This window comes from Propithecus coquereli, unplaced genomic scaffold (genome assembly GCF_000956105.1).
Source record: "Propithecus coquereli isolate 6110/MARCELLA unplaced genomic scaffold, Pcoq_1.0 Scaffold49, whole genome shotgun sequence".
Classification (NCBI taxonomy): Eukaryota; Metazoa; Chordata; class Mammalia; order Primates; family Indriidae; genus Propithecus; species Propithecus coquereli.
The window spans coordinates 2,879,098-2,892,186 of NW_012150729.1; the positions used below are offsets into that span (position 1 = coordinate 2,879,098).

Here is a 13,089-nt window from a genome sequence, read left to right on the forward strand (position 1 = left end):
TTAGAAATAATACCAAGATTTGAAATGCTCCTTAAACTTTGCAGGACTTTTGATGTGATCAACTATATTTAACTACTAATACTTACTCCTATTATTTAACTGCTTACTCTGAAATATAAAAGATATCAAATTTGTAGTTTATATTTCTATATCATAGGCTGGTAGTTTTTATGCTTTTTTTCCTGCATTAGCATATATTCTATGTGCATACATAGGATCAAGAACTAGCAGGGAATTTATGATGTCCTGATGTGTCTTCTTCAGATAAATACTCTCAACTAGGTCATTATCAATATCACTTAAAATATTTATAAAAAATAGTTTCTAAATCCTTTCCTGATTATCAACTTTATAAAATTATCATCTTAGAATGAGAATAGCACAGAACGATATGTTATTACAATTATTACATATAATATTAATATATTAACTACTATAATTATTTACAAGAAGAAATACAAGTGCCAATATTTTATATACATTGCCCGGTCTGAAGGTAATTTACAAAATGTTCTGCTTAAAGTATACAAGTGAAAACATAAAGTATTCAATTTCTTCAAATTTTAAGTTCCAGCATATTTTCTATCCAATTCAATCTCTTCAAAGTTGATGATTTTTTCACTGGGTTAACTCTCTTTTTGTATGTGTTTGCTGATAGAATTAAATAATTGCTCCTCCATGTAGTTTTATATCACATAAAATAAATTATTATAAGAAGCAGATATACATTTAAAAATTTTTCCATGACTCAAATTTTACCAATTTTACAGAACACACAATAAATTTAGGTTTAAATAAATCTAATGTTCTAACTCATGAAAATATGGAGAATGATGTGAAACTGGTGATTGAAGACATCTGTTAGTAGCACAAATGCATTATGTAAAAGGTTTTTTAAAAATTACAGTTATTATTTTGAGAATGGTAAATTGAATGGCTGCTAATGAACAGTTCACAGCTATAGCTGCACATTGTAGTTAGAAATGGGAGAATAAAAATAATTGATATAACTGGTTTGACATTTCTCTGAAGTTTATATATTTCCCTGGAACATGCTATATTCAAAATTTGTGTACGCAGTTTGAGATGAACTTGCTCTAAAAAGTCATTTTATTTTTCTCTTCACCAAATGTATTATTTCACTCTATTGAGTGAAAGCAGTAAAATATTTAAGTTCTAGAAGAATCTTAAGCTTATTACTTTCTGGCAATATAACAATTCTAAACCATAAAAAGTTATACCTATTAGTTAGTGACAGTGACCCCTGCCTAAGAGGCTTAATAGTCCAAAAAGCAAAATTATAGTAATATCTGAAAGTAAATAATTGGTGTTTTTAATTGCATTTGGTAATTTCTTGGTAACAAAGAATAAGTGAGTTTTCAGGAGAGAATTTAAAGAAAAGGGTTTTTTTTTTTTTGTATTTACACTAGGAGTTTAGAGAAGTTTGGACAGAGATGGAAGTAATTGGAGAAGATGACACTGAAGGTGAACTTTGAATAAAATTGGGCTTTAGCTAGGTAGAGAGGAAAGCTAGGCAGAGTGATTATTTTTGACATCTAAGACTGATGAGAATAAGAGAAGTATTTTGGAGTCACTGAATTAGGATCATAAATATGGTGAAGGCTTCAAAGTTGGGTTATCATTACTCATCTCATAGCAAAAGTAACAACTGAAGATGGGGAGAGGTTTAATTTTATTTTATTGCTGACCATGGACAGATTTCAGATGATTTGAGATTGCAAAGAATGTGTCATATTTAGTCAGTAATGGAATTTAACCTTTTCTAGCCATTTCACATTCCCAGCTCTACTATCCACTTAATATCATTATCTTCCCTATAATGGGGAAAAGAACTGTAAAATAATTAAGTTTTAGTTAGTGTTAATGGGAAACTAATACATTTAAGTTTATCTTTTCTCATATCTTATTTTGTATCATTATGCTTATGTAATATAAGAGTCACAGGCATAAAATCAGGTTCACAGTGTTCATACTGTGTAAAATAAAGGAATTTCTAACTGAACCCCTTATATAGAAATCTCTAAAAGTTACTGCCAAAGAACTTTTTCTCATTGGTTTGGCTTTTTAGATGCAATAGAACCGAAAAATATACTGTGTAATTTTCAGACAAATATTCGTCCTTGTTCTAATGCTTTACGTTTTAAATTCTTCAGTCTGAGCTTAAATCTTAATAGATGTCCATCTTATCTTTTTATATATACCATTAGTTTGGGTTGAAATTTAGAATCAATGATGTTTCAAAATCATGGTTACATTTAGATAATTTTCTAGGCAATTTTTCTTCATAGAGAATAACCTTTTAGAGTTTCAATCTGAAAGTTGGTTTAAATGTTCTTGACTGAATTCTCCCATTTCTATCTGTAACTGATAAATAAGAATTTTTGTATCGATATAGATCTATTTATATTGATGCTTCATGCTGACATTATAAACTCTAAGAAATGTATGTTAGTCTAGTTCGATTGAAGTTCATATTTTATTCAATATGTTTAGAACTCTGTAAGTAATTGTTTGTATTCTGTAATAACAATCTCTTTTAGCAGGTCAGGTTGTTTCTCCTCAGTCTGCTCCAGCCTGTGTTGAAAATAAAAACGATGTTAGCAGAGAAAACAGCACTGTTGACTTCAGCAAGGTAAGCTTTTCTCCCTCTCATCTAAATAAGCTGCTAAATTACTACTAGATATTACTACCCATTTTAAGAGGTGTTGACACAATATTTTGCATGTACTTTTTTGTTGTTTCTTAGTCAAAGCTTGATATTGTTACTGATAATGTTAGCATTAAGTCCACAAGTAACATTTTGCTTATTCAGAAAGAGAACTTGTAAGCTTTATGCATAATCTTCAGGTTTCAGCCACTTGGTATAATGTATCTCTTCCAATAAGAAGAATAAAGGGCTTCATAGGGAATTTAAGAGAAGTTTAATGTATTGTTTAAAAACTTTTGCTATTGCTTTTTTTCTTTAATAACTTTTCCTTTATTTGTGGGAAAGCAAATTTACAATGTAAATTTTCATTGTCACTATAATTCAGACAAAGGCATTAATGTAAGGAAATCCTAGAAGGGCATAGTAAAACTGAGCAGAGTTTTGAATAAAAACATACTGAGGACTGACTGTTGAGAAATACATCTAATTGTAGACAATTCAAATGAAATCATTTACTTGAACGTATTCTAAGAAAATAATGAGTCAGTGAAAATAACGTGATTTGGGTTAGCAAATTCCTGACATTATATATGTGCCATGGTCAACTATGTCAAACTAGGAGTCGAATAGAAAAGAGGAGGAGTTTCAAGCTTGAATAAAAATAAGGAGGGTCAACAATTCTCTTTATCTGAGTGGCTGAAACAGTTGTAACTCAGAATATTTTAATAAAGCCTTTAGCGCTGGCAATGATTGTATAACAGTAGTGGGAGGAGGTGGGAATGGGAGGCAGCGGTAAAAGAAGTAGCCTGAGTCAAGGTTCTGAAAAAGTTAATAGTAATCAGCTCCTTGGACCTGTTTCAGAATCCCTCTGACAATGCCTAAATGATCTAGGTCTAGTTATGTGCATGCTCTCCCTCTGGTGCCTGGCGGAGTCTCCGTGGGAGCATGGTGTACCAGCTTAAGTCTGTTAATTATGCGTGCAGGGACTGGGAGGCCAACAAAAGGGGCATACTAGTCCATGTGGGATGAAACAAAGGCATGAAAAAGGACCTCCACACCAGCAAGAGAGAGAGGTGAGGGCATCCTCGGGGGCATTTCGACAGTGGTTCAAAGCTCATTTCACTATATGGAGGCATGTGATTCAAACATTAAGCCAGTTCAAATGCATTCCATCTGCCACTCTAAAAGTTATCTTTTTAAAGCATTACATCTTCATTCATCTGCAAGTTGGAATAAAGTTGTCACAAACTGCCATACATTTAATTTCTGATATTTTTAATTTGAAACAATATCTTAAAAGCAATGGCATAACAAGTTGCTTATTTATTTATGCAAGCATTAAGAGTATTACGAAGGCACATTTAACATTCTCAAAAACAATGGTTATAAACCACATAGCTCAGCCTTTTAAATAAATTACCTTTTAACTTTTTAAAAATAATATAAACTTTATATACTAAATATTATATCTCTGTATCATTTTGCTTTTAGTTGTGTAACCGATCTTTGCGGCCTTCAAAAATATTTCATCACACAAGAAAGAAAATGAAGGTTGCCAGTTGGAGACAGTAGTCTCATCTTCACATCCCCCCAAACAATTAAAACTACAGAAGAGTGAAAAATAGATTTTCTTTTCTTTAATCCTTTTCTTCGTCATTGCATTTCGGTTCACTGGCCCATTCAATCTTTTAATAGGCAAGTTAAATTTCTAGAGCCCTCTATTTAATGCCAGCCACCTGTATTCCTCAGTCCCTTGTTCGTAGCCTGGCGCATTGGAAAGAACATTGCTTTTGTGAAAGAGCATGAGGTCTTAAATCCTGACTCTAGCACTTATAAACTCTCTGATCTTGGAGAAGTTTGCTAAACTTCAGACTTCTCATTTGCAAAATAAGAATAAAAATACCTATTTACAGTTTTGTTGTGAATATTCAAAGAGAAAATATATAGAGAGAGCACCTGACAGAGTGCTGGATATTACAGCAGGTGCTCAATAGAAGGTGGTTACTATTATTATTATTATTATTATTATTAATATTAGTACAAAATGATAGTATCAAAGCTAGATACTAGATCAGAATTTAATATGTTTTAGTTTCCGCTGGATGTTTAGTGCCTTGAAAAGTGTTTAGGCTGTACTTGCTGAATGAATCCTGCAAGATTCAAAACAATTTAAGCCTTTAGTTTTGGAATTAAAAAAAAAAAAAGAAAAGAAAAGTAGTAATACTTCTTACTTTATAACCTGGGAGGGCAGAGAAGTAGGGTTGGAAAGAACAGTTGTCCTCCATCACTATGGAAACACATTTTACTGCCAGATTTTGCAGGTGTGTGAGTTAAGATTTTTTTTTTTTAGACTTATGATTTCAATTTTGTAGTGAATTTATCAAAACTCAGCTAGTTCCCAGGTTACTTTCACCATTAAACCCCAGCAGAATTTTGAGATGTTAAGGGGGAGAAAGGTCTTTATTCATTTCATGTGACTTGATCCTATATTCAATCTATCTTCAATCTACACATTTTTAACCCTTCCAATGGATAGGCCTATCAAATTTATTCATTTAAGGAATGATTTAGGATGTAACCTGAATTGTCAGGTTTTAGCTTCCTATAATAAAGCAGATATGTCAAAATACTATAAATATCTGTGTTTTAAATTGATAGTAGAAGATGGCTTTTTTATGTTGGTGATGTTTCTTTTATTTCAAATGACCCAAAGAAGGCATCAGATAATTTTAAATGTAGAAAGAACTTTCTTCTGTATCTAGCTTTAGTGTGTGAAACATGTTACAGAGAGTTGGATTATTAAACCCTAGAACTGTAGGAACCCTTAGACATCTCATTTAGTTAGCAAAAAAGCTGAATTCCAGAGAGATTAAGAAAGCTACTCAAGATCACTGGCTAGTTAGTATCAAGACACTATTTTTCCCCAGAGAATCTCTACTCATTTTCTTGTACTTTCTATAGCGGGCTTAAGACTTTAACTTTCTACCTAAATTTCCATGTATTTTTCCTTCAACTTGGTGTCACAGCTTAAGTATCAAATGCTCAGAATAAAGGATTTTCCCTTCTTAGCATAAAGGTGGAACTTGGAGAGCCCAGAAGCATGAGTGTAAATCCAGACCCATAATAGTATAGCTTGATTCCTTCAAGGTCCCATTCAGAGGACCAGGAACTTCCAGGATTTATGTCCATTCCAAGTGTTTGGGTCCACTTGAGATTGTCTTAGGGATGTAATTTAACCTAGATCCCAAGAGCTGTTTTAGATAGTTATAATTTTACAAAAGGTTAAATTGTGGTCCTTAAACATGATCTTTTGTTATATTAAAAGGTAGTTTCATGCATAGCCCAGGAAACTATCATTAGAGCAAATAGACAACCTACAAAATGGGAGAAGATATTTGCATGCTACGCATTCGATAAAGGGCAGATAACTAGAATCTATATAGAACTTAAGAAAATTAACAAGAAAAAATCTAACAATCCCATCAAAAAATGGGCAAAGGACATGAACTGAAATTTTTCAAAGGAAGACAGAATAATGGCCAGCAAACATATATAAAAGTGCTCAACATCTATAATCATTAGGGAAATGCAAATCAAGACCACAATGAGATATCACCTAACTTCAGTGAGGATGGCCTTTATCAAAAAGTCCCAAACCAACAAATACTGGCATGGATGTGGAGAGATTGGAACACTCTTACACTGCTGGTGGGACTGCAAATTAGTACAACCCCTCTAGAAAGTAATTTGGAGATATCTCCAAGAGCTAACAATAGAAATACCATTTGATTCAGCAATCCCACTACTGGGCATCTACCCAAAGGAAAAAAAGACATTCTATAATAAAGACATCCGCACTTAAATGTTTATGGCAGCACAATTCACAATTGCAAAGATGTGGAAACAACCCAAGTGCCCATCAATACACGAGTGGATTAATAAAATATGGTATTTGTATACCATGGAATACTACTCAACTACAAAAAACAACAGTGAACTAACACCTCTTATATTATCCTAAATAGAGCTTGAGCTCATCCTTCAAAGTGAGGTATCATAAGAATGGAAAAACAAGACTACATGTATTCATCATCAAATTGGTAGTAACTGATCAACACTAAAGTGCTCACATGGTAGTAATATTCACTGGGTGCCAGTCAGGTGGGAGGGAGTGGGGGGATGGTAAACTCACAACTAATAGATGTGGAGTACACTGTATGGGGGAAGGGCACATTTGTAGCCCTGGCTTGGGTGAGGCAAAGGCATTATATGTAACCAAAATATTGTACCCCCATAATATTTTGAAATAAAAAAATAAGGTAGTTTCAATATAACAGATAAAGTTATTTATGAATTTTCTAATACCACAAATACAAAAATATAGGGCTACCCCAGGAATAATATGTAATTGGGTAATATATCATCTCGTATCCCCTCAAATATATGTCTACTCCAAGAAGAATATAATGTAATAATACCTACCCCAAATATGTAACTATAATTTATTACATTTTAAATCAAAAGATAAATTTGCTAATCCTGAAATTAAATTCTGTATATTTTAATGCTTTTTCTAAATGACAGTATCAATGATACATTAGATATTATGTAATTTAAAAAAATTATATGTAAGGACCATATATTTCCTTTTGTAAAATTAAACTAATTTGGCATACTATATATTCATTTAATTAAATTTTATCTTAAAGCAGTTATTTCTATAATTGGCACCTGCCTGAGACACAGAATTTAATAGTTGAGACTATGGCTTTTGTCAAGCAATAGATAAATTTAAAGGAAGTTTTCTAGGTGGAGTTTAAACTTCAAGTATTATCAATATAACTCACATTGATTAGCAATTATAGACTTTTTAAAAGACATTTTCTCATTTTAAATTTTGTTCCAATGTATTAGTATTGCATCATTATTCTTTCCACTGAGGGTAAAAACTTAATTGTTTATTCTTTTAGGCTCTTAAAAACTTATGAAGATTTATTATGTTTTTCTCACAGGGCTAATAGTGTATAGGAAATCTTTTATACTTTTCTTAGGAATTTTTGCATTATAGTGGAAATGTAAAGCATGACTAATTTAAAGCATTTTTAATGTGTACACTTCTCCTAGCTAGAAATATACATGCAAAAATACCATAACGAGTCTCATAAAATTTAAGCTTATTAAATACTTTTTTATCTATAAATTAAAAGGTTAGATTCTACGAAAGCAAAATATTTGCTATATAATCCAATACACATTACGAATTTACAAATTTATATTTGGGAGTGTATTTGTAGGTTAAAAACTTTTTAGAATTTGTAATATTTGTCATTTATTTCTTTTTATAAGCAGTTTTATTTTGTTAAATCATTCTTCCTTTTCTTTAAAATAAAATATTGGTTCTGTTTGGTATTTTCTGATGAAGTACTGCAGATTATTTTCATATTTAATCCTTTGTGATAAAATACATACTCCATATACTGGATTTTATGTTTTGTGGCACCCTTATCCTACAGAAAGATTAATTAGTTATAAACCCTCCAGATAGCTACACAGAGGTCTTAATTTCAGAAAGCAACATATTTAATGTTCGATCTAAGAACATTATTTAATGTAGTTGTTAAAGTGTTATTATGGATTTTCTAAGTTACGCCGAAATTTTACATGTCTTCATCTTAAACTTTTGGAATAAATATTCTCAAATCACTAGACCTACAAAAGAACTATCTAGCCTACAAAATACTCTTAGCTTCACCCATATTTGCCAGAGCTCTTTCCTCTCCCTCTTGGCTATTCCCACTTTAATCCTTGACCCCCATTTTATTAACATGAGGGCATAAAACCAATCACTAGAGCAGATAAACTCTTTTCCCCTGAAAACAGAGTTCCATAAAAAGCAATTCAAATAAATTAGAAATAAGCAATAGGCCTTTTAAAATTTACTTTAGAGTCACTGTTTGATTTTCACTGAGGACTTGTATATAAAAATTGATATTTATTCTTAAGGATATTTTACATTCATTTTTCAGAGTTCACCCTTTGCTCTTAGAATTTCTTATTAATGATTGCTTTTGTTTTGTGTGCATTCATTTCAGTCACAGACATCTCATGTCAGAAATTCAGCTATGACTCTTGAGCAATTCCAAATGTTAATATTTTTATTCTTGTTTTCTCTACTCAGTCATATCTAAATTCTCTGATGAAAAAATAAAATTGAAGAATTATCAGACCAAGTATAGAATGTGAAGAATATAGAACAAACTAGAAAAAAGATGAAATTTTAAGTCATAATTTATAGTATAAGGAGAAACATGATTATATTTCTTTTGAGATAAGCTTATTTTGAGAATTTTAATTGAAATATGTTATATACAAAAATTAAGATAACATAGAATGAAATATTAAATCTGTTGGCAAATTCTAATTAAATTATAGTTAAAGTATATTTATTACATTGAGTACATATACTTTTCCCTCCTGAAATTTCAAGATTGTTGATGCTGAAGAAGTTTCTTTTAAAAATAATGAATAGAAAAACTAGAGTATTTAGCTTATTGATGATAAATTCAAATAATCCACAATTAAAGAAAAAAGTTATAGAAAAAGAGCAAATGAGATGTTATGTGTATTTATTTAAACTATATATAGATGGATTACTGTATGTGAAGCCCTGGGCTAGAATATGATTTATCACATTTTTCCAATTTTGATTACCTTATTTACTTTGTGATAACCGCAGGTTGATCTGCATTTTATGAAAAAGATTCCTCCAGGTGCTGAAGCATCAAACATCTTAGTTGGAGAATTGGAGTTCTTAGATCGAACTGTAGTTGCGTTTGTCAGGTTGTCTCCAGCTGTATTGCTTCAAGGACTGGCTGAAGTCCCAATCCCAACCAGGTAAAATGTATAAGAACATCTTTTATATTTTTCTTAAATTTTTTTATAGAAAAAAAGCAGGGATTAAACATGATTCCTGTTAAATCTGACTAGAAACTAATGTGTAATCCATAAAACTTGTTTCTTCTTGCTTGTGGAGGAGGGAGAAAATATTTTAAAAATTATTCTATTCTCTCCTCCCTCACAAACTTCTATGTTTTATTTTAGGCATATTCCTCATTTCTAGGGGTACCCTGGTCTATATAACCATATAACCACATAAATCCTTTTTTAAATTTTTGGTAAAATAAGTGATAAAGTGTTAGGCTTTTCTCAAAGATTAAATTAAACTGTACACTAAAGAAAGGGAGGATCTTGTATATGAGTGTGGTCAAACTTAAAGAGATCAAAGTTTCCAAGATTTGGCTTATGCTTGAATGGGTAGGCCTTCAAAATGCATGTAAGTGCTCTCATTAGGACAGTGCCTGACATATCAAATATACTGTATGTGTCAATGTGCCTCCTACACACGGGGTCTGAAGAATCACTGGTAATGACATCATGGTAGTGTGGTTGAATCTGAGTCAAAAGGACAAATTTAATTTGATTACTGAACTTGTTTTTCATTTAGCTACACATAAAAACTAACAGTTTAGAGATAATACAAACTGAATTATGTTGTTTATCATATATCCTTATCTTATACATAGAAGGCTGTCCACTGGTAAAATTATGAATAAAATGAAAAGAACAAATAGAATATTGACTTTAACACATTGGGCTCCTAGCAATTTATCAGGGAACCTTGGTTTCTTCCTTACAATTGACCATCAAATGCAATGGTTATATGCAGATAGCTTTTCATTGTAGTCCTGTTCCCGCTGCAAAACATGTCTATTTAGGGCCCCATTTCCCACATGACTGGTGCCCTTTGTTTGATGCTATAACTGTCTCAGATACTGTTAGAATGCCTCCTCCTCCAAACTTGCTTTAGTCAAGTTAAACTGATGAAAAGTTCAGGTGCTGTGGCAACTGGGTTTGTAAGATCTCTGGCCTTAAAACAGCAGATTACATCACTCCATGCTTTGATTATGGATAAGATATTCCAGAAATATGGAATAGTGCAGCCAGGAGAGGCCTCATTTTGTGAAAGCTCAGCTGACTCAAACGGGACTTAGTGTTCAAGTAACTATGCCTGACTCTGTGGTTTGAGGGAGGAGCCTAATGACTGTTCAGGTTATAGAAAGACGTTGCTGTTTATCCTTTTTGAGAGCTACTGAGATTTCTGATACACGTCAATCTTTATTAAAAAATGAGGCCGGGCGTGGTGGCTCACGCCTGTAATCCTAACTCTCTGGAAGGCCGAGGCGGGCGGACTGTTTGAGCTCAGGAGTTTGAAACCAGCCTGAGCAAGAGCGAGACCCCGTCTCTACTAAAAATGAAAGAAATTAATCGGACAACTAAAAAAATACAAAGAAAAAATTAGCCGGTCATGGTGGCGCATGCCTGTAGTCCCAGCTACTCGGGAGGCTGAGGCAGAAGGATCGCTTGAGCCCAGGAGATTGAGGTTGCTGTGAGCTAGGATGACGCCATGGCACTCTAGCCCGGGCAACACAGTGAGACTCTGTCTCAAAAAAAAAAAAAAAAAAAAATGAAAGGGTGAATTGAGCACATTAAAGTGGCATCTGACTGTATGATTAAGGCTGTATTTTTCTATGTACAGCCTATAACCTATGCAGAGTTTCTGGGAATCTGGGATTCAGATTTAAGATGTCAGACTTACTAATTGTAGAGGTATTTTTTAGCAGTTTAGAATTCCTTTTCAGTCTTTGAAGCCATACATTCTCATCCCACCATTTAGGAAGGTATCTGGTGAACTATGAGTAAATTACGGCTATTTATGACAATGATAGTTCCTGTATTTCAAAAGAAAGAAAAGAAAAATTTCCAGGAGTAGAGAAAAGCCATAATGGGGTTATATACTCTCACTTTGAAAACTGTCAGGGTTAGATGACCTCATTTCATACTGACACAGCAAAGTATGTGTAGAGAACAATGGAGAAAAATATTAGGGGCACTGGAGAGCAACTGTGTAAGTGGAGATGCAAAGACCAGACTATTTAGTGAGGAAAGGTGAAAAATGAAAGAAGATTAGTTAGACAAATAGAATAAAGGAAGCCATTCAGGGTTTTTAATTATCCTTTCTTAGGAAGACAAAAGGGCACCCCATCAATATAATGGCAGCGCATAGTAGCAATATCAGAAAATAATCTTTTAGGACTTTATAAATAGCCCAAGGAATGAAAACCTGAAAAATAGCAAGATGTACATAGGTTAGGAAATTTCTTTAAAGTATTATACTTGATAAAGCATCTGTCACCACATTAAACTATTCCTGGTTTTGCTATATTGTGAACATTTCCATATAGTAGAAATTGACTTGGATTCAGTTACAACTGACACAAAAAATTAATGTCACATCCTCTAAGATTGTATAATAGATGCATCACGTAAAAACATGTACAATCTCTAAAGATAATAACTAAATGAAGGGTAGAATTATAGTAATTATTTTAGTATACTGTATAAAGCCATTAGTCTTCATACTTAATAGCATAAACCATTTAACAAATTAACACCATAGAATGATACTGCAGACTATAGGGCATTCTTTAAATTTTAAAATTTCCCTTAAGCATGGACCTTCTCAGACACAGGGCAATTACCAGTTCTCTAAAGTTAGAGCATATGTTGATTTCCTTAAAAGCACGAGTTGTGATGATGAATGCGCCAAACCTTCGACCTAATTTAGATGGAATATTATAGTGCAACTGCTATTTTTATTTCTGTAGCATTGGAATTAATAGATCATTAACTCTCCATTTTCTTCTACCTAATTGATCTTTGATTCCTAACAATAATTTTTTATATTTAATGTAAATTTTACATGAATCTCCTGTTTTTTGACAATACATTCTCTCCTTGTTTATCCTACTGTATTACCTTTTTCCCCCTTTGAACTGCTCTCCATTTTACATACAAATGAGTTTTCTTCATTCCACTTTAGAAAGGTTTAATAAGATTTTACTTTTCCCACCTTTCTCCTCCAAGGATTATAGAATGCTTATAATTCCCAGTAACAACTGCATATGCTGTACAGATAACTAAATGGGGAAACACTGAAATAAGTAACCATGCATTCCTAATGCTCAAGGATCTTAAGCATAAGAGTCAATCATTGTAAAATGTTCAAAATAATAATGAACTGTGAAAAACTATGTGATTATTTCACACCAAAATCCCCATTTTCAATAATTCCTTTGACATGAATGATTCTGTACTATTAAAATTATTTTTATATTTCTATCTTGAAACATTTCTTTTTTCTTCTTCTTCTTAATTACAGATTTTTGTTCATTCTTCTGGGACCCCTGGGAAAGGGTCAACAGTACCATGAGATTGGCAGATCAATTGCAACCCTAATGACAGATGAGGTATTTATTCCAGTTCATTGGGAACATTTTCCCCCACTAGGTACACCTAACTTT

At 32.5% G+C, this 13,089-nt stretch overlaps 1 protein-coding gene across 3 annotated transcripts in view; it reads left to right on the plus strand.

Annotated features, from left to right (window-relative positions):
• Nucleotides 1-13,089, plus strand: part of SLC4A10 (solute carrier family 4, sodium bicarbonate transporter, member 10) — a 409,333-nt gene that overhangs the window by 304,292 nt on the left and 91,952 nt on the right. For 2 of the 3 annotated variants that reach the window (XM_012655843.1, XM_012655844.1), the window contains 3 exons: nucleotides 2,562-2,653; nucleotides 9,405-9,562; nucleotides 12,948-13,035. In XM_012655843.1, coding sequence (XP_012511297.1) covers nucleotides 2,562-2,653; nucleotides 9,405-9,562; nucleotides 12,948-13,035 — 338 coding nt within the window. Of the gene's footprint in view, nucleotides 1-2,561; nucleotides 2,654-3,651; nucleotides 3,742-9,404; nucleotides 9,563-12,947; nucleotides 13,036-13,089 lie in introns of all 3 variants that reach the window. The other variant, XM_012655842.1, reaches the window with a different exon arrangement.